This window comes from Kogia breviceps, chromosome 6 (genome assembly GCF_026419965.1).
Source record: "Kogia breviceps isolate mKogBre1 chromosome 6, mKogBre1 haplotype 1, whole genome shotgun sequence".
In the NCBI taxonomy this organism is placed as follows: Eukaryota; Metazoa; Chordata; class Mammalia; order Artiodactyla; family Physeteridae; genus Kogia; species Kogia breviceps.
Window position 1 is genome coordinate 53,099,244 of NC_081315.1, and position 27,445 is coordinate 53,126,688.

The 27,445-nt window shown below is 36.9% G+C and overlaps 1 protein-coding gene across 1 annotated transcript; it reads left to right on the forward strand.

Annotated features, from left to right (window-relative positions):
* Positions 1-399: 399 nt before the first annotated feature.
* Positions 400-27,445, forward strand: AMTN (amelotin). Its single transcript, XM_059066108.1, has 9 exons — positions 400-453; positions 3,953-4,039; positions 5,245-5,310; positions 6,205-6,294; positions 10,175-10,210; positions 11,452-11,478; positions 11,786-11,789; positions 14,145-14,408; positions 27,303-27,445. Exons 1-9 carry the CDS (start codon positions 400-402, stop codon positions 27,443-27,445), a joined length of 771 nt encoding a protein of 256 aa, XP_058922091.1.

Consider the following 27,445-nt stretch of genomic DNA (forward strand, 5'->3'; position numbering starts at 1 on the left):
ATACCCTCTATTCAAATGGTAGACATTGTGTAATATGATGTCTGCAGCTAATAACTCACTTAATGAAGTGTTGGGAAATGAAAGAAACCAAGTGATTTCACAGACAACTAAGTCCTCATTGGCCACTCAGTTGCCAGCCTCCTACAGTCAAGTTTAAATTCCTACTACAAACTCACAGCTCATCAAAGGGTAAAATTTTTCATCATAGAAACTAGAGAAATCAACTGGACTTTGCATATTGTCTCACCTGTACATTTTGCCTAGTGAAGAGAAAGGTAACAGAAATGACCATGTTTCAAATAGAGCATTCTTTTTTTTCAAGTACCACTTTGTCTCAAAAAGAAAAAAATACAGTGAAAGAATAACACTATTTTTTTTGTTTCAGGTAGTAATTTGAACATGAAGACTACGATTCTACTGTTTTGTCTTCTAGGATCAACTCTGTCATTACCAGTAAGTGCAAAATGTATATTTTATGAACCAACCAGCCTTAGCTGCACCCCTCTCTCTCCTTGCCCTCTGCTAAAACTGCACCGTGACCCATTTCTTTAGTTTTCTGTTTTTATTTTCAAAGTTGAAAGATGATAAACTAATGAAGTATTACTGCATATTTCAATGTACTTACATTGTTAAAATACATCCAATCTATCATGGATTGAGTGGATTAATTTTACAATAAATTAATTTTTATTATTATTTTGACTTATTTTTGAATAATAAATTATTGATTATTTGATTTATTTTGAATAATAAATTAATTTTGATTATTTTGGCAGAGAAATAGGGTAGAAATTAGGAGAAAAAGGAATGCTTTAGATTATGTCTGCTCAAAGTGGATAATGATTCTACTTCCAAAAAGAAGTTAAGATTTTCTTGTCAACTAATTATTTTCTCATGACCAAAGGTGTAAACTAAAACATTCTGATTTTTCTAATTGGAAGCACGAAACATCTAGATTGTATAAACTCTAAAAGGTCTACCAAATCATGCAGTGGGAATATTAGAAAGCAGTCAATATTTTTTAGTTAGAACATTTCATCACGAAACATGTTCATATATAACAGTTTTTTGAATAAAAAAGAGCACTAGTATTCAAACATGTATTCCAACTGTCGTTCAATATTTTATAGACATAATATGGGTGGTTTGGGTGTCTAAGTGAATTTCCCTTTGTTTGAGATGCTTCATTGTGGACAATGAGAAAAATTTTTTTAATATTTACTATGAATTAGCAGAACAAAAAGAAACCATTCTCAGTTAGGCCTCAAGCTCACTTAACACTTCTTTACTCATCCATACAATTAGCAAATATTTATTGAAAACTCTCTGCATACCATATATTGTGCTAGTTGCTGAAGATACAATGGTAAGAAAAAAGGCATGATCCTTCATGGTGTTTACAAAGGCTATATATACTAAAAAATATTTTTAATGTTAAATTATAACAATGATTAGTTCTATGAAGGACCTGAACAAGGTGATATTGGGGGGGAGGGGATGGAACAAAACATGAATAACCAACCTCCTTCTTATTTCATTGCAAATATACATTTGTCCTTTAAAGAAGTTGTCTACAAAAATGTGATGTTTAAACAAGGTAAATTAGGGAGTTAAATTCTTTTAAAACATGGATTTTGCGCTTCACCAAACAAGTTTGCCAAAAGTTTCTTCTAAATAAGGTGTCTCTAGTGAATTTAAATTACCATAACATTTGTAAAGACTCAAGACAAATAAAACTTTCTGGAGCACAGCTATCATTCAAAGTGGACTGAGGAGTACTGTGCAGGTTAATGCATATTGGGAGTGCAGTTAGAAACAGTGGTGCAGGGAATGTGGGAAGTAACATTAAAATGTCTATTAGGTATAGTATTGGTATTTATCAAAGAAAACTCAGGACACATAGAAAAGGTTTTTAAAAATTATTTGTACATGAATTTATTGAATTATCATAAAGGTATATAAAATGAATTGAACACTTATTGTTTTCAGTAAATCAAAAGTTTGGGAATAGGGTACACACTGGAGATGCGACAGGTTGCATATTCAGAAGAGTAGTCAGGCTAGGCCTCAAAAAGAAGATGAGCTCAAGCAACAAGGTGAAGCTGGTGAGGAAGTGAGCCAACGACGGGGGAAAAAAGCATTCCAGACGGAGGGAACAGGTGGAGATGAGGCTCTGAGGCAAGAATTGGCCTTGAGTGTCCCAGAGACATCAAGAAGCCTATATAGCAGTACGAGAGTGAACAACAGAAAATGAGGTAGGATGGAAGGTCAGAGAGGCACTGGGGGTCCAGGTCCTGAGGGTATTTTAGGCCATTGTATTGTCCCTGGCTGAAAACAGAAGTCAAGACACAGATTGAACAAAGACGTGAACACACCAGACTGTTGTTTTCAAAGGACCCCTCTGACTGCCATGCTGACAGTGGATCATAGTGGATGAAAACACATTTGCAGAATTTATACTTACATAATCTTAAGGCTTAAAGGGACCCCTAAGGACAGATAGTGCCAATCTTACCTCTTACAACTGAGAGAAAAGACCAAAGTGAAATCTGTGGAGCGCGCCATGCCCGTTAGGGGTATTTGGCCTGGAGGAAAATGACCAATTGAACACAGACTCCCAAAATAGAGGCAGGCATTCATGCATGCCTCAGTAAGGTTGAGCCAACGCTCTTGGGACTTCTCCAACCCACGTTTCCCCCCGAGGTGATCAGTGCATGACAGGTGCAAGTGAAGCTCATTATGGACAGATGAAAACCCCCCTTTTTGCTAATGTTTATCACAAGGTCAAGAACAATATGCCCAGTCATAGCAGAAACTTTGGGTGCAAACACAGACGGTAGAAATATTGTTATCAAGAAGCTAGCAGGATGAAGGACAAACTGTTCCCACGAGAAAGAAACTAACCTAATCTTAAACAGAACCTAGTATGCTTTAACTCCCTGAGCTCCCTGTAACTGCATTTTATAAAAGCTGTGCATATAAACAATAAAATTGACACTTGTTTGCAATGGCTCCTGGTGTCCCTCCCGTCCTCACTCTTTCCTCTTAAACTTTTTCCTCATCCCCTTGCCGCCTGAATTCGAGCCCTCGGTCGTGCTGGCAGCGACAGAAATCAAGAGTCATTGGTAGCTCCAGGATATATCCAAGTGACCCGAGGGTTAATGCAGTGCTGGGGGGCCCACAGCACACTGCCCTTGGGGATGCAGCCAGGAGCAAATGCCAACCGGAGTCAACCTGTCCAGAGAGCTTCCACATGAATGCAGATGGAGTACAAAGAAAAACAAATAGAAGGATTCATTTCTTCAAGACTAAAAGCGCTTGCAGGGATCCTAGTACAGGCTCTGCAACTCAAAATATCACCTTGGCAGGTGACACTGCTTCTCACTTCCCTCATCTATAAAACAATACAACTAGATCATATGGATTCAAGGAGATTTTTACCCCTGAAATTCAGTTATTCTTAGTACACTAGGAAAATACCCTGGCCAGGAAGGGGACAGAATTTCCATTACAGGAAGTGACTTGTCAGGCACGAGGTAAAATTAGGAAGCTTTGTGAAAATGCAGTAGAAATCATGGCAGCTTACCTTCAAGCTTTGGGAAAAAGCAAATGTGTATAGAGCTAAGGTGTAGACTATATATTTCATGTCCTGGAAAAGGAGGAAAGCACTTTCAGAAAAGAAATGGGAACCTAGGAACTACCACCAGAAATCCATGTGCCCTACCTCACCCTCTGTCCCTACTCACAGCACCCCTCCTGGTCTGGCACTTTTCTGCTCCACAATTCCATCTCCTGTCATGCACAAAATGTTCCACGGAGTTAAAACTGCTCCAAAACACACAGAGGCTAAAGACAGGTGTTTTTGCACTTGGGTCAACTTGTTACCTCCTGGAAATAAATATATGTAAAACCTCAAACACATCCCTGCTTCTGCAAAAATTTGTTATCACAGATGCAGCTCAACCCTTCTTTGGTACTTCCTCCAACAAAGCTGGTTCCAGATCAGGCAACACTGCTAAACCAACAAAAGCCAAATCAGGTAAGAGTTCTACAATAGGGAACATTTAGAGACCAGCAGAGGAAACATGTTAAGACTAGTGGATTTAAAATCAAGATTCATCCAAAGTCTCATGACTAAGCAACAGAGAGAAAAGCTTTATTTGGGGGAAAATAAAAACCAGAATCATATTTTATTTCAAAACTTTGAGCAGGAAAAGCAACACATCTTCATTCTTTTTCCTTTTGACTGAATAATCATTTGGTTTAGCAACCAAATCTAGTAAACTCTGAAAAGCAACAGCTATACCTATTGAAAAACCTTGGTCATCTATGCCCTTGAAGTACTGTGACTTAATCATGTATGGTATTTGCCAGAACTAGCAGGGATTAAAAAGTAATCTATAAAAATAATTGCAGATTTCCTCGTGGTTTTCTTAAATTTCATTGTTGCTGATGAGCTGATGTGTTACTGTAAAATCTGTCTTTGAAACATATTTAAGTACATTTGAAAACTGCATGGTCAGGCTTCCCTGGTGGTGCAGTGGTTGAGAGTCCGCCTGCCGATGCAGGGGACACAGGTTCGTGCCCCAGTTTGGGAAGATGCCACATGCCGCGGAGCGGCTGGGCCCATGAGCCATGGCCGCTGAGCCTGCGCGTCCGGAGTCTGTGCTCCGCAAGAGGAGAGACCACAGCAGTGAGAGGCCCGCGTACCACAAAAAAACCCCAAAACAACAACAAAACCAGCATGGTCTCCTGGCTACCCACCCCCTTCTTCTCACCCTTCCTCTGTTCAAAAGGACCTCTCCTTACCTATGTCTAGACTTTGTGAAATAGTACAATAATACCAGTCTAAAGTTCTCTTTTTGGTCTATGGACATTATACAATACTCATGTCAGTAGCCAACCTCCCTCCTTAAGGAACCTGAAGCTTTGGTGACCTTCTTTGAAAAATAATACAAAGTTAGATATGTAAAATTAGTTACTAAAGTGAATAATTTATAATGAGATAAGAAATAAGAATAAGTTACACATTTTTAAGCTGATAACTACCTTAAACTTGACACATTGCTAGGGTGCCTCCTAGGGCCACGGAAGGGGACAATGCTAGTGAGAGGCCCTGAAGCTTTACCTTCGTGGTAAATCCACCTGTGACTGAAGTATACGTTACTTGAGGATATCCTCCACTGACAGCATTGTAAAACCAGACAACCTCTTGTCTCACACATCAATTTCAATGCCCTGCAGGTCTTCCCTTCTTTAAGTCTAATTCCATTGACACAGATGCTCACACTAGGGTCAGACCTGCAACTGGTAAGTACTCTTTTTATCATTTTAATATCCATTGTTAAATAAAAATAATACCTAATGTGGAGGGTATGTGTGTGTGTATCCATAAATGTACACATGCACACATATTCATTGTAGTGACAGAGGAAAGTCAAAGAGAGTTGAATGCTATTCAATACATCATTAGAACATTTTCTTAGCAAGAGAATCTCTAAAGGAATTAATCTAATTCTTAAGTCTTTACTTCTTTAGTTCTTCTCACCTGCCCTCCGAGCTCCCCTCCCCATCCTCTGACACATCTTCCTCATGGCCCATACAACATCCACATACCCACACAAACACTATGACTGCTATCATCGCCACAAAAACAAGAGCAAACAAGAAGGGGTAGAAAGATCTACATTCTTTTCATAGACTATCTGTGTAGTTTAATCTGTTTGGGGGATAAAATAATGTTTCTTTCCTGCTTAAAATGGATTTTTTTCCACTGGTCAGATTTAAATATAGTACTAGACCATATTCAGACGAGATACTTTATTCTGACCCTCACAATTTTCATGGGGATACCTATGAAGGAACTCAGTCCTTCATAAGAAAATCATCAGAAAAATTCCAGGAACCCTTGCTGTTACAGCCAAAAAGGGAAGGCAAATATAGACTCACTTAAGTAATCCTCAGGAGAGTGGGTTAAATGCCAAAGAAAAACTTAATATGAGAAAATTAGTCCTGGACTTGATGGTTGTACTAGTAGACTAAACAAGTTTTTGAACTTCATTTATTTATCTAATTCCAAATGCAATGTAGTGTACTATACATTTGCATAGCAAATCCTTCCTTTTACATTTAGTAAATACAAATTCAGGTCCTGGATGTTCGAACTGAAACAACACAATGAAAATCTTCCTCGTTGCCCTACAGCTAAATCCTGCTGCAGGGATGGCACCTGGTAGCCAGACCCTCCCATTGACCCTGGGGGGATTGAAGATACAGCAGCAGGTGCAACCACAAGTGAGTTCAAAGACCTACTAAGTTTAACAATGGGGAGCATTTTCCCTCAGGTGAAGACCTAAAGGGGAGGAAAGAATGTTTTCAAGGTTCTTTAAAGTTCTACCCTGATAATTTGCAGAGGGATGTCCTACTAAACTTAAAGCAGCCTTTGGCAATTTGGTTCTTGCTGAAATCCCATGAGAACACACCCAGAAAACAGCATGCTGCCCCATAACGTCTCTAGAATACATTTGTAATAGGTAACAGGAAATGTGAAGAGTTGGGGAAGATCGAGAAGTAAAGAATAAACGGGGGGGATTGAGAGGTATCAGGATTCTTCTCCAGCTTGCTCTGGTTCTACTGAAGACTTTCTGGGTGACCAAAATCATTCCAAAGAAAAAATAAGAGATGGATAAAGTTTATTTCCAGTAAATCTAATCTATCCTTTTTGTGTGCTTTTTTCATGCCTCCTCTCGAGTCCCCAAGGATTCTCTAATTCCTTCTCTCCTGCCATCATTATTTGCTTTCAGGAAAATCCCCCCAAAAAAACCCTCACATGGGCTTCCCTGGTGGCGCCGTGGTTGAGAGTCTGCCTGCCGATGCAGGGGACATGGGTTCGTGCCCCGGTCCGGGAAGATCCCACATGCCGCGGAGCAGCTGGGCCCGTGAGCCATGGCCGCTGAGCCTGCGTGTCCGAAGCCTGTGCTCCGCAACGAGAGAGGCCACAACAGTGAGAGGCCCGCGTACCGGAAAAACAAAACAAAACAAAAAAACCCTCACGTGAAGATATAAATGACATACTTAGGACATCACCTCTTTCAGAAGTGTTTGCATTTTAACTGCAAAGCCCAAATTTTGTCTTCTTGGAACTTCTCTAAATAGTTTAATGACTCTGGAGAAAAATACAATGATCCCTTTATGACTAAATTGGTTATTGCTAACTAATTCTCCCTAACACATGACCTCAGCCCCTATCATTCCCACATAATGGTCTAATTTTTTGTAGATGCTTTCTTGATTATTACATGCATAGTATATGTTAACTATAGAGAATTTAGAAAACACAGATAAGCAGAAAGAAAAAAATAAAATTCACCCATAAGCCTACCAGCCAGAATTAAACACTGTCAGCATTCTAGGTTATGTCTTTCCACTCTTTTTTCTATGCATATAAGTATACTTTTTAAAGACAATATGTTCTTACTATATCTGATGTTCTATAATCTAATTTTTTCACTTAATACATTTTGAATAGTCTTTCATATATTTTGAATATTCACTTATAACATTGTTTTTAATGATTGCCCGTATTCCATCATATTGCAAAAATTGGTTTTTTTCCAAAATTTTTGCTTCTATAAACAATTCTACAGTGAACATCCTTTGACTAAGTCTTTGAGCATTTCAGTGATTATTTCTCTAAGACCAGTTCTTAGGAATAGAATTTGTGGGTCCAAAGATATTCTAAACTGTAAGACTCTGGACGCGCAGGCTCACCGGCCATGGCTCACGGGCCCAGCTGCTCCTTGGCATGTGGGATCTTCCCAGACCGGGGCACGAACCCGTGTCCCCTGCATCGGCAGGTGGACTCTAAACCACTGCACCACCAGGGAAGCCCAAAACTGTAAGACTTTTAATACACATTCCCAAATAATGAAGCACGACTATACCTTAACCATCTTCCTACCACTATGGACACATCCAACTTACAGTAGCAAGCTTATATTAATTAGTAATTATAATCAAAGCTGAGTTTAATTGACAAAATTATTTTAAGCTGTTCAATTGAAATTCTATATCATATGCAACTAATACTTTTTTCTGTGCCTTTTGTCCAAAATAACAACACAAGAAACTCTATACTGCTTCATTTATTCATATTTGTAAAAATCTGTAACATAACTAATTTTTACATTTCTTTTTTTAATATTGATGTTTATACTTGTCTATCAGTCATTACTTATTTCTTACAGATATGTTAGAGCCTTCACTCAAAGTATTTGCTGCTTATTTATATTTTAATAATAAAAGTGATCCTCAGAAAAAGACTAGAGAGAGTAGCAAATAGAATGAGAATCTCTTTACTACATGACCCTGGTGTAATCCATCTGCCAGTTGCCCAGGTTCAGTTTCAATTGCTGGCCTGCTCTAACCTGGAAGTCAGGCTTAGTACATCTTCATATCCACCAAAGAATATATCCACCAGAGCCAAAGGCATAAGTGGGCACTGTAGATGTTACTGAAGATTCAGTAGGGACAGTTCGACATTGCACACTCCCCAACATGCAATAATATAAATCAATCCTCGTTCTCTGTGGGGATTCTTTGATGTCTCTAGGCTATGCCACCACCAAGGGTCCCCACACATGCCTTCTCCTGTGCAGTCCCAGTCCCTCCAACCCTGTCTCTCCCTATGCAGAGGACCTTATGTCCCTGCCAGAAACCTGGGCAGCTGCCCACAGCATTCATTTATCTAAGGCAGGCCAGAGTGGCTAAGAGTGAACTCTAGAACCTCAAAACTTCTGGTCAAATCCCAGCTCTCCACTTACTACCTATGTGGCCAAGTTACCTAACCCTATGTGACTCACTTTCTTCATCATATAGAATAGAGATTAATTGGAATCTACCACTAGAGCTGTTAGGATTAAATGAGTAAATCTACATAAAACATTTAGAACAGTGCCTATACATGGTACTCATTCAATACGTGTTAGCTGTTATTATTTCAAACAATTTCTCTATCAAAAACTAAGTTAGCTGTTATTATTTCAAACAATTTCTCTATCAAAAACTAACACTTTTTCTCCTTGTTACATTGGTGCTACATTACTTAATTCTTACAATACAGTTTTTACTTAGACATCTGTGGTTTCCTTTTGTATCTTTCTGTTCCTTCCAATTTACCTTTAAAGAAGAAATTTCAATTTCGTTTTCTCCCAAATCCTGTGTCCCTTCCCTTCAATCCACTTTTCCATTGCCACCCTGAAGATGAGTTGCTTTTTTGGTCAGTAGCCAGGGATCTGACAGAGAGTAAGGCTTTTTCTTAAATGTGTGTACTTTTTACCTCTTGGCATTATGGGTGTTACTGTACAAACTTCTTGAGAAATAATAAGTTAAGAGTCTTTTTATAAGACTTTCAAATCTTTTAGGTCTGGCATATTAAAAGTCCCATTTTGATAACTTTTGTGACACTCTATATGAGTTTCTATAGAAATAAAAATAAACCTTAAAACCCTAGTTCTTTCTGACAAACCCCATGATTAGTTCTTAGAGTGCTAGAGCACACCAACACCTCACCCAGAACTTTCCAACTACAAATCCATAACATGTACGTAGTTATCAGTGATCAGTGTGGTATTTCTCACTTAGCTCTAAGAACTCTGTTAGGATGAGCGTTCTTGAACAATATCAACCAAAATTTCCTTCCAGTGTTCTATTTTAATAGCAAAATATCCAGGCAACCATTATGAGACTAAGTACACATGCTTTAAGAAATCTTGATATTTTAAAATATCCATTACATGTTTTCATGTATCTTCTGAGATGCCATATAAAAGAAACACATGGATTTTATCAACATGATTGCTTAGAATAATTTTAAGTTTGGGGATAGCTTGAGATCAAAGTTATTTTTTGTTCATCCAATTTACTAACTTCTACCTTTTAAATGTGCTGCTTTGGACTGATTTCTAAATCTCTGGGTCTAATCTTCTTCTTTTTACAAATTGGATGAGTTCCAATTCCCATCCTGCTCTATGAGTCAATATATATGATCATAGATGATACATTAAACAAATACCTATTCAGTAAATATTGTACACTTTTAAAAAGTCTCAATATTGATATCTACCAGAACTTACCTTTTAGTATATTTTTCCTACATCTTTCACTCTTTTTTCAGGTGTTACCAGTTATTGTAGCACACCTTGGAGCCCAGGTAAGATTACTTTGTAATATGATTTTTATTTTAAATCATCTTAGTGTGAAATATTTCATCCTATCTCAATTCACCAGATAGTTGCCAAGTTTCCTATTTACTTTGCACTGTATGGACACTGATAATAACAAAAATAATTATTGAACACTTACTATGTGCCAGGTACTGTTCTAGTACTTTTTATTTATTATGTACTATCTCATCTAATCTTCAGAACAATCTTTTATAGACAATATTTTTATTTCTAATGTGAAGATAACTGGCAATACTTACAGTTAGTTATTTATTTACAATCACACAGTTAGTAAATGTCACAGATGAAGCAACCAGTCAATCCTTTAATAATTAATGATTTGGGGGATATTTATCTCAAATTTATTTATTAACTATATATCTTTCCCTAAAAATGACACATTTTCCTCTCTCTCTATTTTCCTTTGTGAAAGGTAATTCTTGAGATCACCGATAAAATTACCAAGACCCAAGATCAAATATGAACATCAGAGGGCAGTTTTTATTTCTAAAAGCAGAATCAAGTATAAAATTCATATTAACTCTTAATTCCACATTCCAAGGAAATAATCTGAAATACAGCAAAGGTTTATTTACAAATAAATTCATCAAAATAATTTTATACTAGAGAAGAATATTAGGTGCAACCTACATTTAAACAAAAGGAAAATTATTACGTAAACTGTACAACATAAAAGCAAATACTTTGTGACCATTCAAAATTATATTTATTAAAATTTGTTGGTAATGTGGTTAAATGATTGCTGGAAAGTATTAAAAGAAAAGGTAAGACACAAATTGTAAAAATTACATGACTTCTAGTATGTAAAAAAGAAATGTTTGAAAAACATCTGCAAGAAAAAATATCACATTCTGCATGATGGGATTTTTTTTTATTGCTTTCTGCATCTTTCAAGTCTCCCTTCATGTGCATCTATTACCTAATTATAGAAAATATGTAACTTCTGAAATGCAGAAGACCTCCCATCACTCAAATAATAAATGTTAGTAGTTCAATGTCATGTGCTGACTTGAGTTTTGTGATACAAATCACAAAGACAGTTTAAATTATTGTTGAAAATAAACACATATCTCTTTATAATATTTATAACTATTTTAAGTATTTAAGTTATTTTATTTAAATATGTATATATATATACATATATATATAAACCTTGCCTCAAATATATTAAAAATCTGTCTAATAACTTGTGTTATTTTCTTTTTAGGGTGTTATCCTAAGCTCAGAGGAATTGGTAAAAAAAAAAATTAATTACTAGTATTTCAAATTCCTTTCACTGCTACCACTATGCTGCTTTCTATCCTCATATAGCCACTTTTGACCACAACCCCTAAATCTGGTGCATACTATCATAAACTGAACACTTTTATAGGTCCTCACATTAGGTTATCTTTTGTCTAGCTGGGGATTTCATCATCCTTCTCCAGCTACTTGTCCTCATTAATTTGACTTAGCTTTTGTTTTCCACATATTGATGTCAGATTCAGTTCTATCCAGAAAGGCAATGCATAGTTTTAAACTTTGTATTGATTAAAATGTAGGATTGTAAGTTACTGAAATGCATGCAGATTTAGAATAATATACATATTTCTATTTAGTGCAGGAAGGATTAATTTTTTTACTTAGATGCTTAAAGTTTATAGAAAAAGTATTATTCTTCTAGCATCTAATGGTGATGAATGAACTCTTCTCTATACGTATGAATAACTAGAGGGCTGAACCTAAATAAAACTCATAGTACCATTACTAGGCATTTCTATGCATTTCCCCATAAGTCATTTTCAGAGAAAAATTATTTGAATTATTATGATTTGAATTATTATAATTATTTGAATTAATATGGTATGGAACATGAAACTGAAGTAAAGAGTTGAGGCAATATCTGGGAAGACAGTTTGAAAAAGGTAGAGATTATGAAAAAGGTAGAGTATGTAAAAAAGAATTCCAAGGAAATAATCTATTATGAAAAAGGTAGAGATTTGCTAGACTGTCCATAAATAAAATCAAGTAACGGGGCTGTTTTGCCAGCACTGATACATGAACACCCATATCAACCAGTTATAGACCCGATTCTATAGAACAGGAACCTTAGTAGATTTTTTTATATGTGTTGCCTTTAATCCTCACCAGATTACAAAGTAGAGACTTTTAACCCAACTTTATATAAAAAGAAACTGAGGCTTGGAAAGCTTAAGCAAATTAGGTCCGAAGGTCAAAAAAAAAAGTAAATCCAGATTGAAAACCATTTTTCTATCCACTATACCAGTGGATAGAAAAATGGTTTTCTTTTTCTTTTTTTTTCTTTTTTTGGTGAAACTCACAGTAACAGCTATATTTTTTATGTAACTAATGCACACACACACGTTTTATGAACCAATATTTACCCTTACTATATAGAGTGCACTGGTAATTTATAGTCTATTATTTTTGCCTTATTTTTTAATGATGGGTACCACTCACCTTCTTTATTTTATTTATTTATTTATTTATTTATTTAGCTGCATTGGGTCTTCGTCGCTGCACGGGCTTTCTCTAGTTATGGTGAGTGGGGGCTACTCTTCGTTGCAGTGCGTGGGCTTCTCATTGCAGTGGCTTCTCTTGTTGCAGAGCATGGGCTCTAGGTACACAGGCTTCAGTAGTTGTGGCACGTGGGCTCAGTAGTTGTGGCTTGCGGACTCTAGAGCGCAAGCTCAGTAGTTGTGGTGCACGGGCTTAGTTTCTCCTCAGCATGTGGGATCTTCCTGGACCAGAGCTTGAACCTGTATCCCCTGAATTGGCAGGCAGGTTCTTAACCACTGTGCCACCAGAGAAGCCACCTTCTTTATTTCAAAAGTATGAGAGTCCCAACTCCCAATTTGAAAATTTCTGTACTCTACTCCTATCTCCCATTCAGCACAAGTCTAAATCTGGTTTCAGTACCTCATAAATCTAAGACAGTGTTTTCCAAACATCAGTCCTGGACCATCAAACCAGGACAACTTGGAGCGCTGGTTAAAAATGCATATTTCTGCCTTCCAGATGGTGCTTATGCAAACTAACAATTGAGATCCACACTCAAAGAAACGGACCTGTATCTTAATTTTGAGTTCTCAATGCTTTTTATTCTGTGAGAATGCTGTCAGAACTGAAAGGTCCCAGAGAACTGGTTCTTGCCTGAACTCTCTCCAAAACCAGCTGATTTCAAATTATTACTTCTTAGGAAGAACTTTTCACAGTAATTTATTCCCAGGGGAAAAACAACAACAAGTGTAAGTAGCAAAAACATTCATTACCATTGTGCAAATCACTGACTGTCCAAAAGAGAGAAGATCCACTGAATAACCTCAAGGAATACACCAGTGGCTGAATTGCCAAAAGAAACATTTCTGACTGAATATTCCAATGCCTTTGAAAAATACATCAAAAGAAACTTGAAGGGGTGAAAACCATGAGATAAGAATTGATTAATCTAGTTGAACTAATTTTTCCATTAATTTTTAGTCTCTTAAATTACTCTAAAAAAATTTGGGCAAATGAGAGACTATAGTTTAGGTCAATAACAGAAATGCAGCCCCCTGTAATTGTATGGATTTTCTGCCTTAGTTCTACCTCCAGATACACCTGATATGAACAAATGATGCATTATTCCTCTTCCTGTGACTAGCTTGATTCTGGCTTTCCCTTTCTGAGGAAAATGGAGCACAGCAAGGAATCCCAGTAATGAAACCAGCATCAGGCTTGGCTTGGGAGAGGGAGGCATTTCCTCTGAGGAACGCTCGATCTTTACTGTTTTTTCTGACTCTATCCTCTCCATCTGTAAATCCTACCCAAACTTGCTGCCCTCAAGGAAGAAAAAGCTGGTTGACCAGCTTTTAAATGTGTTCCTTTGACTTTGTTTTCTATTTCCTTATCTCATTCAAGCCAGCAACCCCCAAATCTTAACAGGATTTATCTTCCATCCCTTGTTTCCCGGAGCCATCCTGCCCACCAATCAGGCTACTCCAGATGTCCAGAATGGAATCCTTCCTGCAGGACAAGCAGGAGCAAATCCTGCCATCCAGGGAACCCCAGAGGGCCCCTTCCCAACTACCAGTGGCACAGATGATGACTTTGCAGAGACCACCCCTGCAGGCATACAAACGGGCACACACACCACTGAGGAAACCACCACAGGGTCACCAAAAGGTAAGTTCTCCAAGCCAGGAAAGTGTCCCAAGGCCGTGAGTGAGAGAGGAGTTCTCACTGCCTAGTTTCTCATCCGCAGAGTGAGAGAGGAGTTCTTTGTCTTGGCTTGACAAATACAGATCCCAATAATATCAGGGAGCCCCCTTACTCACTCACATTTGATTCCAGCAATGTGAGGGAGTATTTTTACTGGGCTACCAACCCTATTGGATCTATCCAGAAAGAAGACATTTAATTGCTGGCATAATTTACTTTCCATGTTAGGTCAGAGCTGGAAATATTTGGAAACAGACAGTGTTCTCCATTTCCCATCCCCCCACACACCCTTCAAACACACACAGGACACAGTTAATCAATCAAGATACTCTTTTCCACTCACTAAGCATGGATGAGCCTCAGAACCTTCCTAACATAAGGAAGGTTCTGAGGCTTCAGAAGGTTGCAAGCTGCCACTAGCAATAGACTAGAGTTGGTGCAGTACATGAACCCATGTGCCACTCCCCTCAGATGGGACTTAAGAAATGTTGCAAAAATCAGCTCTTCCGGGCTTCCCTGGTGGCGCAATGGTTGAGAATCCGCCTGCCGATGCAGGGGACACGGGTTCGTGCCCTGGTCCGGGAAGATCCCACATGCCGCGGAGCAACTAAGCCCGTGAGCCATGGCTGCTAGGCCTGCTCGTCCAGAGCCTGTGCTCCGCAACGGGAGAGGCCACAGCAGTGAGAGGCCCGCATACCGCAAAAAAAAAAAAAAAAAAAAAAAAAAAAAAATCAGCTCTTCTAGCACCAACAGACAGAGATATCACTTAACCTGTGAGGATGTCCAGACCCACATGTTCCAAATATCCAAATGGACAAAAGAATGATTTGCTATTGATAATCTTGCTCCAAAAAAAGAAATTTTGATCTCAAGTAAAAAATGTTTGAATTCAATATGCCTTTACCTACATTTAAAAAGTGTCTTTTTTTTCTTCCAGGGATTTAGTAAGCTGTCTCAATTTTTTTCAACTAAGCCACCTCAAATGTGGTGATACATAAGAATCTTTTTCATTGATCATATTATGGAATAGACTGAGACATACTGGAGAGCATCAGAAGAAATTAATTCTTGGTTTACCTAAAAATTTTTCTTGAAATTTCAGAAGATATACACTTCCTGGGGAATACTGACTTCTGAAAAAGAATACTAATGAAATGGATAAATTTATCTTTAAAATATAACATTATGCCACCTTAGACCCAGAAGATATGTATATTAAAATGTATTTTGAAACTGACTCTTTTCCTTTTTGGGGGGTGAAAAAAAGTTGGACAATTTCAGAAACTCCATTACCTCAGGAGACTTAGATGATACTCTTGGTCTAGACTTTCTTTGGAAGCAGAAAATGCTGCAGTCATGGGAGTGGACATCCAGCTGTGTAAGAACAGTTCTAATTTCCTCACAACCACCTTATGACCTACTCTATCCCATAAGAGCCACAAATTTAATTTTCAATATGCAAATTAAAAGCAAATTACATGTGCATCTAAAATATGCAGTGGAAGTCAAGAATTATAATTCATATTGTCTGTCCTCAAGTTGCTTATACACAGAGCTAGTGATTATGGCATTTAATCTTTAATTTGGTATGTCTGAGTAAGAAATGCAATTGATAAAATACCTGCTAAAGAGCTCGAGGAATCACGGTCCCTGGCTTCAGACTATACTACAAAGCTACAGTAATCAAAACAGTATGGTACTGGCATAAAAACAGACATACAGGTCAGTGGAACAGGATAGAAAGCCCAGAAATCAACCCATGAACCTGTGGTCAATTAATCTATGACAAAAGAGGTAAGAATATACAATGGAGAAAGACAAGTCCTTCAATAAGTGGTGCTGGGAAAACTGGACAGCTACATGTAAAAGAATGAAATTAGAACATTCTCTAAAACCGTATACAAAAATAAACACAAAATAGATGGATTAAAGACCTAAATGTAAGACTGGATACTATAAAACTCTTAGAGGAAAACATAGGCAGAACACTCATTGACATAAATTGCAGCAATATCTTTTTAGATCCAGTTCCTAGAATAATGAAAATAAAAACAAAAATAAACAAATGAGACCTAATTAAACTTCAAAGCTTTTGTACAAAGGAAACCATAAACAAAATGAAAAGAAAACCCACAGAATGAGAGAAAATATTTGCAAATGAAGCAACCCACAAGGGGTTAATCTCCAAAATATTCAAACAGCTCATGCAGCTCTATATCAAAAAAACAAACAACCCAATCAAAAAAATGGGCAAAAGATCTAAATAGACATTTGTCCAAAGAAGACATGCAGATGGCCAAAAAGCACATGAAAAGATGCTCAACATTGCTAATTTTTAGAGAAATGCAAATCAAAACTATAATGAGGTGTCACCTCACACTGGTCAGAATGGCCATCATCAAAAAGTCTACAAACAATAAATGCTGGAGAGGGTGTGGAGAAAAGGGAACCCTCCTACACTGTTGATGGGAGGTGAATTGGTATAATCACTATAATGGACAGTATGGAGGTTCCTTAAAAATCTAAAAATAGAACTACCATATGATACAGCAATCCCAATCCTGGGCATATATCCAGAGAAAACCATAATCTGAAAAGATACATGTACCCCAACATTCATTGCAGTAATATTTACAATAGCCAAGACATGGAAACAACCCAAATGTACATCAACAGATGAATGGGTAAAGAAGATGTGGTATATATATACAGTGGAATACTACTCAGCCATAAAAAAGAATGAAATAATGCTATTTGCAGCAACATGGATGGACCTAGAGATTATCATATGAAGTGAAGTAAGTCAGAGGAAGACAAATATCATATGATATCACCTATATGTGGAATCTTAAAAAATGATACAAATGAACTTATTTACAAAACAGAAATAGGCTCACAAACAAAGAATACAAACTTATGGTTAACAAAGGGGATAATGGGGGGTAGATAGATTAGGAGTGTGGAATTAATATATATACACTACTGTATATAAAATAAACAACAAGGACCTACAATATAGCACAGGGAACTATACTCAATATCTTGTAATAACCTATAGTGGAAAAGAATCTGAAAAAGAATGTATATATACACACATATATATATAAATGAATCACATTTATACACATGAAACTAACACAACATTTTAAATTAATTATACTTCAATTTAAAAATAAATAAATAAAATATAAATTTTAAAATTATCCACTAAAGGTGAGACTCTTGCTCTGCACAACTAAAAGGTAGAATTTAATCTGATTTAAATTTATAACCCAGACCACTGCAGTTCACTCAGAGTGGGAGGGAGTGGGAGGGATTACTATAAACTACAGTAGAGGTCCCACATAGGTAAGATATGAATAGGTTTAATAACATTCCTCATTATATTTGAGTCAGCCCCATCAGTATGGAAAAAACCTAAATATATACCCACACAATATATTCCATGTTATATTTTTCAGATGGTTAAAATTTTACTAGTGGTTAAAGATTTATTAGCCACAGTGTTTGAGATTTGCAGAGCTGAATAACATATTATGAATTGTTAAGGATTTTATAGCCAAACAAGAGTAAATTAGGATTTAATTTTCCAAAAATACTTTGCCATTAATGCCATGTGATACTAATTAAAAGTGCTAATCAAAAGATTTCCTAGGTAACCCTCTATCAGAAAAATTCTCTCTGAGCCTCATTTTTCTTATCTGTAAAATGGCGGCAAAGACCTATTATAGATACCCCACAAGTTTAACAAGATGATCAAAACAGGTAATACATGAAAGTGCTCTGTAAACTCCAAACCACTGTAGAAATTCATTTTGTTTACTTTCAATATCCTTCAAACCAATAAAAATTACCTGTCCTTCGAGCCCCACATCTTCTCCCTGGTCCTCCTCAATATACTTTAATTATTAGTGTAGGTATATAATTGCCAACTAAACCATCGAGATCAGGTGTCTTCCTGGGTATGCTACACTTGGGGGAACCTGAAAAATTCCCAAGGCTAAAGGCAAACAGATGGATTTAAGGGCTCAGTTTCCACACTTACATCCCACATATGGACTTTCCTAAGATAGATCTGCCTGAGAACATGTACTACTTTTCTTCCTCTTCTTTCATAGTCACTCTTTTCTCACATTACAGAAGAAAGACCTATGTCTCATCTATCACTGATCTCACTGTGGAAAAGTGTTATGTCATAGAAAACCTCCAGGACACAAAACAAAGAATTTCAAATACTGGAGCTGGTGTTGAGAATGACAATGGCCTTTTACAACTCAGGTAGTTTCTTGTTCTTAGCTTTCAATGAAATTAAATGAGGACCTACTGGAACAGGAATTTGATCATTGGAAACATTTTTGATGGTAGAAATTAAAACTACAAAACATTAAATGTTTAGTTATTAATTCATTTTAAAATATCAATAACACATAAATTACATGTCAATACAAATAGCATCCTTTTTAAATTAAAAATAACTTTTAAAATTTGATGAGAATGCTCAATTTAATTAACAAAATTTAGTGAGAAGAATGGTTTTATCTTTGAACTCTCATGTCTGACTTAATAGAAGATGTTAGGATTCTCTTATCTGCTTCTGCATTCAATCTTCATCTGTCACAATATCACATATGTAGTTGCTGGAAAATTCTACTGTATATTCTTCATAGAATGAGAATGACAAAGGAAAATGCAATCTTTATATTATTATAAAAATAGTTTTATCTCACTGACCTATCAAAAGAATCTCAGGGACCACCAAGAATCCTCACCAAATTTTGAGAATAACTTTGAATGATGTTACATTCATATTTTTGAATCCTCTCCCTGGTTATATATTGAAAATAGCATAGTGATCTACCACATGTGTGTGACTTTACACACAGACATTCTCTTCTCATTGCTTATTGTACTACTAGTCTGTGCCCTACACACACAGTAACTCTGATAAAATCAAATTTATTCAATTTCCACCAAAAAGGAAAAAAGCTATAGTAAATGTATAATTGTATGTGCTGCAATATCAAATATATTCCTGGCAGAAAAGATCTTCCCTTTAAAGGAGGCATTAGTGAAAACTGAAACCTCTGCTTCCAATTTTACGGTCTGATTGGTAGAATTTTACACAGACTAGTTTCTGGCTTCAAACATTACAGACATTTTTTCTCTTTCATTACTCACACTTCTGTTGCCAAGCACCACAAGACAAGTCCATGTGGCAATGCCAACTTTCGCCTTTCACTTTGGTGTCCCAACACTTGGCACATTGAGACAGTAGGGGGTAGGATTATTCCTGGAGCCATTTCTAAAGTGGCAACTTATTCACAAGCCACATACATATAGCCCACTAAACCCAAATTCAATATCTCCCCAATTCAACCTTTCTGAGGCAGATCTCGAAAATGCCTGTGATAACCCCAATGCCACTGACACAAAGTATGATGAAAGAAAAATCAACATGGAGAGAAACAGATGTCTTCACTGGTTGTGATTAAAATATCTTACATTTTCAAGAGCTACAAACATAAGACCCCACAAACACATACTTCAGGGCTCCGCAAGGAGCCTGTGTGAGTGAAAGTCCCTGCAGCTTAAACTTAAACTTTATTGGCTTTATAATTAATCTGTCTCTGCCTCACCACTTTTACCCGGTTGTATTTGCCCTTTCTTCCTCTGTTTTTTGTGTTATTTTTGCAATAACCCTATTTATGTCCGTATTAGAAAGCAAAAAGTTCATAATAACACCTCCCATGTTCTAGGTGACAAGTTCTGCTTGGAGTACAAAGCAAAGGGAAATAATATATACTGAGAGCATTCTATGTAAGAAGTGCAAAATATTTTTGGAAAATTGAACTCTAATTTATTCTTGGTAAGGTCATGGATACCAAAGTTTAGAGAAAAATGCCGTCCAATAGAAATATAACATGAATCACATATGTAATTTAAAATTTTCTAGTAGTCACATGAAAAGGTGAAAAGAAGTAGGTGAAGTTAATTTTAATAATATATTTTACTTAACCCAATATATTATACCCTAACATACATATAATACAAAAAATTAATGATCTTGGGGCTTCCCTCATGGTGCAGAGGCCAAGAATCCGCCTGCCAATGCATGGGACATGGGTTCAAGCCCTGGTCTGGGAAGATCCCACATGCCGCGGAGCAACTAAGCCTGTGTACCACAACTACTGAGCCTGCATGCTACAACTACTGAAGCCTGCATGCCTAGAGCCTGTGCTCTGCAACAAGAGAAGCCACAGCAATGAGAAGCCCGTGCACCGCAACAAAGAGTAGCCCCCACTCACCACAACTAGAGAAAGCCCACAGCAACAAAGACCCAATGCAGCCAAAAATAAATAAATAAATAAATTGTCTTTTTTTTCTTTTTTGGTTACTAAATCTTTGGAACTAGAAGTGTGTTTCAATTTGCATCTCAATTTAAACTACTAGCCACATTTCAAGTGCTTAATAGCCACATTTGGCTAGTGGTTACCATACTGGACAGTGTATGTCTAAATATAATGGAAGAGCTACACGGTTAAAAGTAACACTCCTATTTTAACAACAGGAAAATCTAAAGCTTGGTATAAGTAACATTTCCAAGGTCACTCAGGAGCTAGCATTTGGTGGAGATGGGGTTTGAACATGGGTTTGCATAACAAGTTATAAAGTTGAAAGAAACTTTTCTAAATTACCAAAAATAAAAATCAAATTTAATCAATAGTGTTAGAGAAAAGACCAGATCATAAAATGATAATATAAAATCATTGTCAGATGAAAAGAAAGAAAAGAATCTAGACATTGACCTTTCACCTTTCACAAAAATTAACTCAAAATGGCTCATAGACCTAAATGTAAAATGCAAAAATAAAGATCCCTAGAATATACAGAAAGAATATCTACATGACCTTAGATTTGGAGATGACTCTTTAGATACAATATCAAAAATACTCTCTGTGAAAGAAAAAATGGTAAGTTAGACTTTCATTAAAAGTTAAATTTTTCTGCTCTGCCAAAGATAGGGGTAAGAGAATAAAAAGAAAGCCATAACTGGGAGAAAATCTTAGCAAAACATATATCTGATAAAGGACTGGTATCCAAAATATACAAAGAACTCATAAAATTCAACAATAAGAAAACAAGCAACCCAATATTTTTGAATGGGCAAGAAATCTGAACAGACACCCAAAAAACCCATACAGATGGCAATTATTTGGAATATAGGGAAAAAATGCTCAACATCATATGTCAGCATGAAATTGTAAATTCAAAAACAATGAGATACAACTGAATACCTATTAGAAAGGTTAAAATTCACACACCAGTAAAACCAAACACAGGTAAGGATGTGGAGCAACAGGAACACTCATCCATTGCTGGTAGAAATGCAAAATGGTACAGCTACTTTGGAAGACAGTTTGGCAGTTTCTTACAAAACTTAAAATACTCTTAGCCACGTAATCCAGGATTGCACTCCTTAGTATTTACCCAAATGAGTTGAAAACTTACGTTACACAAGAATCTGCATAAAAATGTTTATAGCAACTTTACTCATAATTGACAAACTTGGAAGCAAACAAGATGTCTTTCAATAGCTCAATGGATAAACAAACTGTGGTACAATATACAGTGGAATATTATTCTGCTATCAAGCCACAGAAAGTAATGAAGTAATCTTAAATGTATATTACTAAGCAAAAGAAGCCAATCTGCCTGATATACACTGTATGATTCCAGCTGGATGACATTTTGGAAAAGGCAAAACTGGAGACAGTAAAATGATCAGTGGCTGCCAGAGTTTTGGGAGAAGGGAGGGATGAACAGGTGAAGCACAGAGGATTTTTAGGGCAATGAAACTATTGTGTATGATACTGAGATGGTATGTACACATCATTACACATTTGTAAAACCCACATAATATACAACATAAAGAGTGAACCCTAATGTAAACTACGGGATTTAGTTAATAAAAATGTGTCATGGGCTTCCTTGGTGGCACAGTGGTTGAGAGTCTGCCTGCCGATGCAGGGGACATGGGTTCGTGCCCCGGTCCAGGAGGATTCCACATGCCGCAGAGTGGCTGGGCCCGTGAGCCATGGCCGCTGAGCCTGCGCGTTCGGAGCCTGTGCTCCACAACGAGAGAGGCCACAACAGTGAGAGGTCCGTGTAACGGAAAAAAAAAAAAAAAAAGTGTCATTGTTGGATCATCAATTGTGACAAACGTACCACACTAATGCAAGCTGTTAACAATAAGATTAACTGTGCAGGAGACGAAAAGGGGATAAAAGGGAACTCTCTGTACTTTCTGCTCAAATTTTCTGTAAACCTAAAACTGATTTTTTTAAAGTCTATTAATTTTTAAAAATATACCCAAAAAATTACTGGTTAGTATTTTAAAATATTAGCCCACAATGTTTGCAAACTGATATGGTTTGCTAGAAATGATGACTGAGAGATAGAAAATATCACCCCCTAGTCACCCTGAGAAAGAAAAACTACAAGTGTAATGAACCAGCTAGTGTCAAAGAAAAAGCAGCAATAGCCCCTTCTGGGGGACAAGGTACTTCTAAAAACAAATTAAGTCTCAAATATGATAGCTATACAAAAATCCAAGTAAGAACTCAAGTATTCAGGAGGAAGGGTGATTAGGGACAACATTTAAGGAAAATCAGAGAGTGTATGAGCAAATTATCAATATATAAGTGACTGATGCCTTATAATACCATGGGAGTGACATGGAAAGGAGGAAACAAAATTCTATAACTCCTTCAACTGTCTAAGTATTCCTTGGGTAAGAAGGCCTCTGCAGGCCAGGAAATGAAGTCACACTAAAGGGCCATAAAAATGCAGGTCCATCCTCCCAGTAAAATATTGGCAGACCTGACCGGCAGATGTAAGATATAAGATGTAAGAAGCCACATTCAAGAAACTCAAGGGGACTAAGCAAACACAACTTAACTTTTAATTATTAATATAGTTAAAACTTTAAATTTGTTAAACTAAAACAGGTTACCATATACCCAATACAAAATGGGTCATGACAGATTTTAGACCAACACGTAGGACAAATAATTGCAACAATTATTCACTTCAGAATAAAATTTAAAAGAACAGCTAATTTGAATTAAACTTCCTTTAAACTGCAAGAAGACATTACATATAAGAACATCTCAACAAGTATTATACTTATGTCTCTTATAGAATCTATCAAATATTTTTAGGACCCAAAGATCCTGCCACTTTATTTCAGTGTCCCTATGTAACTGAGAATATAATTGAGAAGTCATAGACTAGAAATCATAGAAGGAAGATAGCACATATGAGATCACTTTCTGTGCAGATAAACACACTGCCCCACCACTACCATTCCAGGTGGATTCCACTGGTGTTGTGGACAGACTCATGTTGTAGATTGCATCCTCAATATTTTGAATTCAACCTCCTGGATGTCAATATATATTGCTAAGGATGTTTACTTTCACCCTACATTCTAACCTTTGGACCTATGAATTCATGAGTTCTTTTTCCAACTGTATCTAACATGCTGCTAAACCCATCCATTAGTCCTCTTAATTTTGTTTATTGACATTTTCAGTTCCAGAATTTCTATTTGGCTCTTTTTGAAATCGGCTACACCGTATTACATAGTTTCCTGTTGCCTGTCAAAGTTTTCAAGGCTTGTTTTTATCTCTTTGAATATAGTCTTAGTTTTTTCAAAGCAAGGTATAATTCTAATTATCTTGATTCCCCATCCGTTGCTTCCTATTTTCTGTTTTTCTTATTCTTCCCATAGGATCTTGCCTCCTATTGAGTCAGGTTATCTTTGATAATATGTCAAACTTTGTTGCTAAAAATTTTTGTAGAAACAACTAGTGCCAGAGAGTACTTTTGTTTGTTTCTGCCAGGAGCCCAGAGAAATAATAACCTGGATCATCCTAATCCAGTTTTAGAGTCTGAGATTTTTCTGGGCCCTCCAAATAAGAGAAAGGCAGGCAGCAGTCCCTCGAAGGCGGTTGACTTACTTGTGTTTCACCCCTAGTGGTCGCTAATCAACCGCAGGTGTAACTTTCCAGGGTTCCCACCGTTGGTGGGCCCTGGACTCTGACTGCTGTCCCTTCAGGCTGGCCAGACTCTTAAACAAACTCTTCTAGGTCGGCAACTAGAATCAGTGCAAAAATGGCCCTAAATGCTGGACTCTCCTCTCTAGATTTCCATCCCCTCCTGGATCTTAGCCTAGTAATTCTACACTATCTGACTAACTCTTTGGTTTTAAAATTTTTGTGTATCATTCAGTTTTTACTTGTCTTGAGCAGGAAGAATCAGTCCAAATGACTTTATCGTTACTGAAACCAGGATTCCATTCCTTATCTTTACTCCTAACCCATTCCACAGTATCTCTGGCAGGGGTAAGATCTATGAAAAATCAAAAGGTGTATGATGCTCAACGAAGTGGCCGATCCCAATACCTGATGTGGATACTCACCCCCGAAACTAAGAATGTGGATACTCACCCCCAAAACTAGGAGTGTGGATACTCACCCCTGTTCTTAACTGGGGCTTGGTTGCTGATTCTGTTAATTTAGGAACAACCCCACATGGTGCCTCATGTCACCATATATCAAATAGGAAGTGATTATTCATTAAAAATACAATATATCTGGAATTCTCAAAAATTAAATGTTAATGGTCCCCTTTCATCATGAATAAAGAAAAACTGAACAAGACTCTGATATGGGGGGTGTGTGAGTATATTTGTATATGTGTATGCTAGACTCCAAAATATTACACGTTATTCTGCTTACTTTAAATATGTATACATGTTTCCATTTTAAAAGTAAAACACATTATTATATCAAGACTATAAAAATATCCACTATTTTTGGAGCTGGTGCAGTTTATCAAATGAGACTTTTAGCCAGTCACCAGCTGATTATTATGACTTTGCTTTTTAAAGTAGAAGCAGATAGAAAAAATTTTTAATGCAGAAAATTATAAGAAAGAAAATTAGTCACTCAAATCCCACCATACATATGTTAGTAACCTTCACCCTTTGATAAATACTTTCTAGTCATGTTTTTCTGTGCATATTTTATGTATTTTTTTCAGAGTTGAGCTTATTCTGCAGTAATATATACTGTTATGTAACATGCTTTTTCCATTTAACTCTATGCCATAAGTATTTTCTCTTGTCATTATTTTGCTTAAACAATTTTAATGTCTAAATTGTGTTCTACTTTATCGATTAACCATAATTTATACAACCTAATTCCCTAGATTTTTAAAGGAATTTTTGTACAGTAAGAAATCTTTAATGATCTCTGTTGATCTGTCTGTGTGAGAAGTGACGTTGGAACTTCCTATCACTGGAAGCCTCTTTTCCTCCTTTTCCCTACCTGAAAATTTGTATCAATTAGATGATTTAGTATGTTATCCTTCACCCCTCTCCATCACTGTGAAATGCCTACCAAGGGTAACAGGGGAGAGGGAGGCATTTGGTAGAGAAGAAAGGTCGGTAAAGAAAGGGAAGAGAGTGGTTTTAGGGATTATACCAAATGCAAGACCGGCTAAGAGGTGGTCCATCTTGGCAGTGTGGAAGGTCTGACCGGCTGGTAGATGCTCCACCCATGGGACGAGACCCCCTCATGAGCCCCATCCAGCGGGGAATCAACTTGCTCTGGAAACCTGGGACAAGAAAGAGTAGGGCCCTAGATTAAACGAATCTAGAGGCCATGGAAAAGATATAAGTTCCAGGAAAGATTTGTTTTTTCTCCTACAAAGTATAAAGCAACATAGAAGCATAAACTATGCTTCTATATTTCTATGACAGATGAGATGAAGGGTCTCTTGTGTGTGAATAAGTGGTGAGGATGACTGAATCCTTGGGCCCCATGGAGTTGTGTGGGTTGAAGGATTTGTTTCTGACCTGAAAGACTGTTTTGTACATTCCTGTGGGTGTTGTTTGTGTTTGATCAGCTGATGTAAGACTGCTTAATAATGCAGTGTCTCTCCTCATTGTCCTCCACTCCAAGGGATGTAGTTGTGGGGTTACAGAGAGGGAAAACCCACGTACGATAATACCTGTAGATGTATTTTTTTTAATCTCTGTTCAAATCAGACTTTGTGTCAGCAAGCTTCTCATAGTTAATTGTCAAACATTTAACCCCTCCACGCCCTGTCTGCCCCACACACTGTAATTGTATCCTGATGGGCTTTTCAAAGGAGTGTGTCCCCAGCAATTGCATTGCTGTACCAGTGCAATTTCCAGAAACTTGTTTAGGGAAGCTTGCGCACCATGCCAAGCAAGTGGCTACTGGAAGAGTCTCCTGAAAGTTATGAGCTTACATTCTCATATCTGATCAAATCTCAGTCTCTGAACCACTATATTAAAATGCACATTTAAATTTTTTTTGGCCTTCACAAATTATTCTAAGTGCTTTAAAGAAGCCAAATAGGAGGCATACTATAGGGTCGATAGTACACACAACACTCTCAAAAATGAAACAATCATCCCTTATGTTCCCCTTTTTGCACCCTCTAATTTTTTAGTAGTCCCACCACATGCCACATCACCAAAGTTTAAATCATCATAACCCTTCATGCTTCTCTCTTCTCCTGCCCATCACATCCAATCAGATGCCAATCCTCTCCACGTCTGCTTCAACCCCCTTGTAAAATTGTAAAAAAGATTAAATGAGATTATATTTTTAGAAAATACTTGGCAAATTCTTTAGCATATTTTAAGAATGCAATAAAGGCTGGGTGTTAATATTATTATTATTATTAATTACATTATAAGTATTACCCTGTTTTCTGACCTGTAAAGGACAAGAGAATTTGACTTTCTACTTTCACTTTCAGAGAGTGTAGGAAAGTTTCAGGGAGGTAGAAAAGAGTACCAACCGACAACTGTGTCCTTAGAACATAATGAATATCTCAGAGCCTATACTTTGAAATCACCAAACAAGGCTGCTGATAATAACTACCCTGTCTCATACAGTTGA

Bases quoted from the DNA above. Each gene is read 5' to 3' on its own strand.
- AMTN (XM_059066108.1), top strand. From the start codon at position 400: ATGAAGACTACGATTCTACTGTTTTGTCTTCTAGGATCAACTCTGTCA. The intron at 5,311-6,204 runs GTAAGTACTCTT...GTTGCCCTACAG, and splicing joins TAGGGTCAGACCTGCAACTG to CTAAATCCTGCTGCAGGGAT. The intron at 14,409-27,302 runs GTAAGTTCTCCA...TTTCACTTTCAG, and splicing joins CACCACAGGGTCACCAAAAG to AGAGTGTAGGAAAGTTTCAG.